The sequence below is a fragment of the Cyclopterus lumpus genome, chromosome 5 (assembly GCF_009769545.1).
Source record: "Cyclopterus lumpus isolate fCycLum1 chromosome 5, fCycLum1.pri, whole genome shotgun sequence".
Classification (NCBI taxonomy): Eukaryota; Metazoa; Chordata; class Actinopteri; order Perciformes; family Cyclopteridae; genus Cyclopterus; species Cyclopterus lumpus.
Genome location: NC_046970.1, coordinates 25,907,723 through 25,915,222, shown reverse-complemented (window position 1 = coordinate 25,915,222; position 7,500 = coordinate 25,907,723). Strand labels below are relative to the sequence as shown.

The window sequence follows — 7,500 nt, the reverse complement described above, 5'->3', positions numbered from 1 at the left end:
GTGTACGAGTGTAGTGTACGAGTGTAGTGTACGAGTGTAGTGTACGAATATAGTGTATGAGTGTAGTGTATGAGTGTAGTGTACGAGTGTAGTGTACGAGTGTAGTATACAAATATAGTGTATGAGTGTAGTGTATGAGTGTAGTGTACGAGTGTAGTGTACGAATATAGTGTATGAGTGTAGTGTATGAGTGTAGTGTACGAGTGTAGTGTACGAATATAGTGTATGAGTGTAGTGTACGAGTGTAGTGTACGAGTGTAGTGTACGAGTGTAGTGTACGAGTGTAGTGTACGAGTGTAGTATACGAATATAGTGTATGAGTGTAGTGTACGAGTGTAGTGTACGAATATAGTGTATGAGTGTAGTGTACGAATATAGTGTACGAGTGTAGTGTACGAATATAGTGTATGAGTGTAGTGTACGAATATAGTGTATGAGTGTAGTGTACAAGTGTAGTGTACGAGTGTAGTGTACGAGTGTAGTGTACGAGTGTAGTGTATGAGTGTAGTGTACGAGTGTAGTGTACGAATATAGTGTACGAGTGTAGTGTATGAGTGTAGTGTACGAGTGTAGTGTACGAGTGTAGTGTATGAGTGTAGTTTACGAATATAGTGTATGAGTGTAGTGTATGAGTGTAGTATACGAATATAGTGTATGAGTGTAGTATACGAATATAGTGTATGAGTGTAGTGTACGAGTGTAGTATACGAATATAGTGTACGAGTATAGTGTACGAGTGTAGTGTACGAATATATATAGTATGAGTGTAGTGTATGAGTGTAGTGTACAAGTGTAGTATACGAATATTGTGTATGAGTGTAGTGTACGAGTGTAGTGTACGAATATAGTGTATGAGTGTAGTGTACGAATATAGTGTATGAGTGTAGTGTGTGAGTGTAGTGTATGAGTGTAGTGTATGAGTGTAGTATACGAATATAGTGTATGAGTGTAGTGTACGAGTGTAGTGTACAAGTGTAGTGTACGAGTGTAGTGTATGAGTCTAGTGTATGAGTGTAGTGTACGAATGTAGTGTATGAGTGTAGTGTACGAGTGTAGTGTACGAGTGTAGTGTACGAGTGTAGTGTACGAGTGTAGTGTACGAGTGTAGTGTACGAGTGTAGTGTACGAGTGTAGTGTACGAGTGTAGTGTACGAGTGTAGTGTATGAGTGTAGTGTACAAATATAGTGTATGAGTGTAGTGTACGAGTGTAGTATATGAATATAGTGTATGAGTGTAGTGTACGAATATAGTGTACGAATATAGTGTACGAGTGTAGTGTACGAGTGTAGTGTATGAGTGTAGTATACAAATATAGTGTATGACTGTAGTGTACGAATATAGTGTATGAGTGTAGTGTACGAATATAGTGTACGAATATAGTGTACGAGTGTAGTGTACGAGTGTAGTGTATGAGTGTAGTATACAAATATAGTGTATGAGTGTAGTGTACGAGTATAGTGTACGAGTGTAGTGTACGAATATAGTGTACGAGTGTAGTATACAAATATAGTGTATGAGTGTAGTGTACGAGTGTAGTGTACGAATATAGTGTACGAGTGTAGTGTACGAGTGTAGTGTATGAGTGTAGTGTACGAATATAGTGTACGAATATAGTGTACGAGTGTAGTGTACGAGTGTAGTGTATGAGTGTAGTATACAAATATAGTGTATGAGTGTAGTGTATGAGTGTAGTGTACGAGTGTAGTATATGAATATAGTGTATGAGTGTAGTGTACGAATATAGTGTACGAATATAGTGTACGAGTGTAGTGTACGAGTGTAGTGTATGAGTGTAGTGTACGAATATAGTGTATGAGTGTAGTGTACGAATATAGTGTACGAATATAGTGTACGAGTGTAGTGTACGAGTGTAGTGTATGAGTGTAGTATACAAATATAGTGTATGAGTGTAGTGTACGAGTGTAGTGTATGAGTGTAGTGTACGAATATAGTGTACGAATATAGTGTACGAGTGTAGTGTACGAGTGTAGTGTATGAGTGTAGTATACAAATATAGTGTATGAGTGTAGTGTATGAGTGTAGTGTACGAGTGTAGTATATGAATATAGTGTATGAGTGTAGTGTACGAATATAGTGTACGAATATAGTGTACGAGTGTAGTGTACGAGTGTAGTGTATGAGTGTAGTGTACGAATATAGTGTATGAGTGTAGTGTACGAATATAGTGTACGAATATAGTGTACGAGTGTAGTGTACGAGTGTAGTGTATGAGTGTAGTATACAAATATAGTGTATGAGTGTAGTGTACGAGTGTAGTGTACGAGTGTAGTGTACGAGTGTAGTGTACGAGTGTAGTGTACGAATATAGTGTACGAGTGTAGTGTACGAGTGTAGTGTATGAGTGTAGTGTACGAATATAGTGTACGAGTGTAGTGTACGAATATAGTGTACGAGTGTAGTGTACGAGTGTAGTGTACGAATATAGTGTACGAGTGTAGTGTACGAATATAGTGTACGAGTGTAGTGTACGAGTGTAGTGTACGAATATAGTGTACGAGTGTAGTGTACGAATATAGTGTACGAGTGTAGTGTACGAATATAGTGTACGAGTGTAGTGTACGAATATAGTGTACGAGTGTAGTGTACGAGTGTAGTGTACGAATATAGTGTACGAATATAGTGTACGAGTGTAGTGTATGAGTGTAGTGTACGAGTGTAGTGTACGAGTGTAGTGTATGAGTGTAGTTTACGAATATAGTGTATGAGTGTAGTGTATGAGTGTAGTATACGAATATAGTGTATGAGTGTAGTATACGAATATAGTGTATGAGTGTAGTGTACGAGTGTAGTATACGAATATAGTGTACGAGTATAGTGTACGAGTGTAGTGTACGAATATATATAGTATGAGTGTAGTGTATGAGTGTAGTGTACAAGTGTAGTATACGAATATTGTGTATGAGTGTAGTGTACGAGTGTAGTGTACGAATATAGTGTATGAGTGTAGTGTACGAATATAGTGTATGAGTGTAGTGTGTGAGTGTAGTGTATGAGTGTAGTGTATGAGTGTAGTGTACGAGTGTAGTGTACAAGTGTAGTGTACGAGTGTAGTTTACGAATATAGTGTATGAGTGTAGTGTATGAGTGTAGTATACGAATATAGTGTATGAGTGTAGTATACGAATATAGTGTATGAGTGTAGTGTACGAGTGTAGTATACGAATATAGTGTACGAGTATAGTGTACGAGTGTAGTGTACGAATATATATAGTATGAGTGTAGTGTATGAGTGTAGTGTACAAGTGTAGTATACGAATATTGTGTATGAGTGTAGTGTACGAGTGTAGTGTACGAATATAGTGTATGAGTGTAGTGTACGAATATAGTGTATGAGTGTAGTGTGTGAGTGTAGTGTATGAGTGTAGTGTATGAGTGTAGTATACGAATATAGTGTATGAGTGTAGTGTACGAGTGTAGTGTACAAGTGTAGTGTACGAGTGTAGTGTATGAGTCTAGTGTATGAGTGTAGTGTACGAATGTAGTGTATGAGTGTAGTGTACGAGTGTAGTGTACGAGTGTAGTGTACGAGTGTAGTGTACGAGTGTAGTGTACGAGTGTAGTGTATGAGTGTAGTGTACAAATATAGTGTATGAGTGTAGTGTACGAGTGTAGTATATGAATATAGTGTATGAGTGTAGTGTACGAATATAGTGTACGAATATAGTGTACGAGTGTAGTGTACGAGTGTAGTGTATGAGTGTAGTATACAAATATAGTGTATGAGTGTAGTGTACGAATATAGTGTATGAGTGTAGTGTACGAATATAGTGTACGAATATAGTGTACGAGTGTAGTGTACGAGTGTAGTGTATGAGTGTAGTATACAAATATAGTGTATGAGTGTAGTGTACGAGTATAGTGTACGAGTGTAGTGTACGAATATAGTGTACGAGTGTAGTATACAAATATAGTGTATGAGTGTAGTGTACGAGTGTAGTGTACGAATATAGTGTACGAGTGTAGTGTACGAGTGTAGTGTATGAGTGTAGTGTACGAATATAGTGTACGAATATAGTGTACGAGTGTAGTGTACGAGTGTAGTGTATGAGTGTAGTATACAAATATAGTGTATGAGTGTAGTGTATGAGTGTAGTGTACGAGTGTAGTATATGAATATAGTGTATGAGTGTAGTGTACGAATATAGTGTACGAATATAGTGTACGAGTGTAGTGTACGAGTGTAGTGTATGAGTGTAGTGTACGAATATAGTGTATGAGTGTAGTGTACGAATATAGTGTACGAATATAGTGTACGAGTGTAGTGTACGAGTGTAGTGTATGAGTGTAGTATACAAATATAGTGTATGAGTGTAGTGTACGAGTGTAGTGTACGAGTGTAGTGTACGAGTGTAGTGTACGAGTGTAGTGTACGAATATAGTGTACGAGTGTAGTGTACGAGTGTAGTGTATGAGTGTAGTGTACGAATATAGTGTACGAGTGTAGTGTACGAATATAGTGTACGAGTGTAGTGTACGAGTGTAGTGTACGAATATAGTGTACGAGTGTAGTGTACGAATATAGTGTACGAGTGTAGTGTACGAGTGTAGTGTACGAATATAGTGTACGAGTGTAGTGTACGAATATAGTGTACGAGTGTAGTGTACGAATATAGTGTACGAGTGTAGTGTACGAGTGTAGTGTACGAGTGTAGTGTATAGTATATTGTGTGTTGTGTTACAGCATGTTGTGACTGCAGCACGGCGCTTCAGGCCAGCACAGAAAGCTAATGCACGGGAAACCTCGTTTATTCATTAATGATGAGACTTCATCAGGTTGACATGCAACACTTTCCTCTCTAAAGGACTCATCACTTCATCCTCATCACTTCATGCTCATCACTTCATGCTCATCACTTCATCCTCATCACTTCATCCTCATCACTTCATGCTCATCACTTCATCCTCATCACTTCATCCTCATGACTTCATGCTCATCACTTCATCCTCATCACTTCATGCTCATCACTTCATGCTCATCACTTCATCCTCATCACTTCATCCTCATCACTTCATCCTCATCACTTCATGCTCATAGCTTCTTTACTACTATAAGAGACGCTTATTAAAAGCGTCTTGATGGGCGCTCAGTGAACCATGTGTAATGTGTAATGTGTGTGTAGTGTGTAATGTGTGTGTAAGGTGTGTGTAGGGTGTAATGTGTGTGTAATGTGTGTGTAGTGTGTAGTGTGTAATGTGTGTGTAATGTGTGTGTAGTGTGTAATGTGTGTGTAATGTGTGTGTAGTGTGTAATGTGTGTGTGTAATGTGTGTGTGTAATGTGTGTGTGTAATGTGTGTAATGTGTGTGTGTAATGTGTGTAATGTGTGTGTAATGTGGACATGCTTCTCTCTCTCAGGCGGCTGCACCTTCGAGGAGTCCTACAGCGGCTGTGGATACAGCGTTTCTCTTGGAACCAACGGCTTCACCTGGGAACAGGTGAACTCCTGGGAGAACCCCAGCATGGACCCCGCCCTGCCCACCGGTAGGTCCCCCCACCTGTTCATGACCTTTGGTGTGTGCCCCCCCCGAACTCTGCCCGTTCGTGACCTTTGGTGTGTGCCCCCCCCGAACTCTGCCCGTTCGTGACCTTTGGTGTGTGCCCCCCCCGAACTCTGCCCGTTCGTGACCTTTGGTGTGTGCCCCCCCCGAACTCTGCCCGTTCGTGACCTTTGGTGTGTGCCCCCCCCGAACTCTGCCCGTTCATGACCTTTGGTCTGTGCCCCCCCCGAACTCTGCCCGTTCATGACCTTTGGTGTGTGCCCGTTGGTGTTTCAGCCTCTGGAGTCGATGGACGGTTATGTTCATATCTCTGGTTCTGTAGTCTGTAGACGTTCTACTTCCATGTAGTCTGTAGACGTTCTACTTCCGTGTAGTCTGTAGACGTTCTACTTCTGTGTAGTCTGTAGACGTTCTACTTCCGTGTAGTCTGTAGACGTTCTACTTCTGTGTAGTCTGTAGACGTTCTACTTCCATGTAGTCTGTAGACGTTCTACTTCCATGTAGTCTGTAGACGTTCTACTTCCGTGTAGTCTGTAGACGTTCTACTTCTGTGTAGTCTGTAGACGTTCTACTTCCGTGTAGTCTGTAGACGTTCTACTTCTGTGTAGTCTGTAGACGTTCTACTTCCATGTAGTCTGTAGACGTTCTACTTCCATGTAGTCTGTAGACGTTTTACTTCCGTGTAGTCTGTAGACGTTCTACTTCTGTGTAGTCTGTAGACGTTCTACTTCCATGTAGTCTGTAGACGTTCTACTTCCATGTAGTCTGTAGACGTTCTACTTCCATGTAGTCTGTAGACGTTCTACTTCCATGTAGTCTGTAGACGTTTTACTTCCGTGTAGTCTGTAGACGTTCTACTTCTGTGTAGTCTGTAGACGTTCTACTTCTGTGTAGTCTGTAGACGTTCTACTTCTGTGTAGTCTGTAGACGTTCTACTTCCGTGTTCTTCTTCTCACAGCGAGAGCTCGGACGCGACGTTTGTGTCGAGCTCCGCCCTGCAACGTAATTTGTGGAATCGTGTGTCCATCAAAATTGTGTGTGAAACGAACCACTTAAAAAAAATGATATTACAAAATTTGGTTTTAGACATTTATTCCATGTATCTACTATTTTATTAATATATTCCACCACTTTTGTGAACCTCAGGCTTTGGTAAACCGATTTAAAAACACCCAAATAGTTCGTCCACATGAGTAAAGGCATGTCTTCACAAGAGATTTGAAGAATTTGTATAAATTTCAACTTTTTGGCTTTAGGGCCAAATGACGTCTTTGCACTGAGCCTAAAGACAACGCTGCTTTATTGTGTTGATAGCTGAGATTGTTCTGCACCTTTTGATGTAGAACACATGGGTGTGTTTCAAAGTGCCTTTAAAAGGTGAGTTTTAAAAAAAGACCGCAGACCCCAGAGGGTTAGTGGTTCTAATCTCATCAGAAGTATTTATAGAATATATCATATGTGTTCTAAACATTCTCAGCACATCGTCAAATCCTCATCCAATCACAGTGTTGTATTGCTTCCCTCGCTCTATGTGCAAACTGCTGCATCTTTGTGGTGAATGAATGAATGAATGAATGAATGAATGAATGAATGAATGAGCAGTGGGTGTCCGGATGAGTCTGGTGTGTTTTCAGCTTTCCTTCTCAAGCGTTGAATAGATTTCACATCGTGATGAACATGGATATTAAGTTCTTTATTGAGGACCAGTTTCATCCAAACATTTGAGGCATTCACTCGCTCACACGTCGAGTTTGTGACGATCGGAGAAAAGGTCGACGCTCTGTCCTGTCGGCCGTCCCCGATGAGGCGGAACCAGCCACGTTGGGACTCGACCGGCCGTGTCTTTGGGGGCGTGTCCGGCGTTCGCCTTCCAGGCTTTCTGTTCACACGACGCCGGACTCATTAGGACCCAGATGTGCTGACATCGCATTAGTTTAAAGCTCGATGCGCCGCACACGGACGCCGAAGGCCTGGAGCTTC

At 40.8% G+C, this 7,500-nt stretch overlaps 1 protein-coding gene across 1 annotated transcript in view; it reads left to right on the top strand.

The window, feature by feature from the left end:
- ptprt (protein tyrosine phosphatase receptor type T) overlaps window positions 1-7,500 on the top strand; it is a 197,901-nt gene that overhangs the window by 29,305 nt on the left and 161,096 nt on the right. Inside the window, exon 2 of the mRNA XM_034533285.1 lies at window positions 5,378-5,503. Coding sequence (XP_034389176.1) covers window positions 5,378-5,503 — 126 coding nt within the window. The remainder of the gene's footprint in view (window positions 1-5,377; window positions 5,504-7,500) is intronic.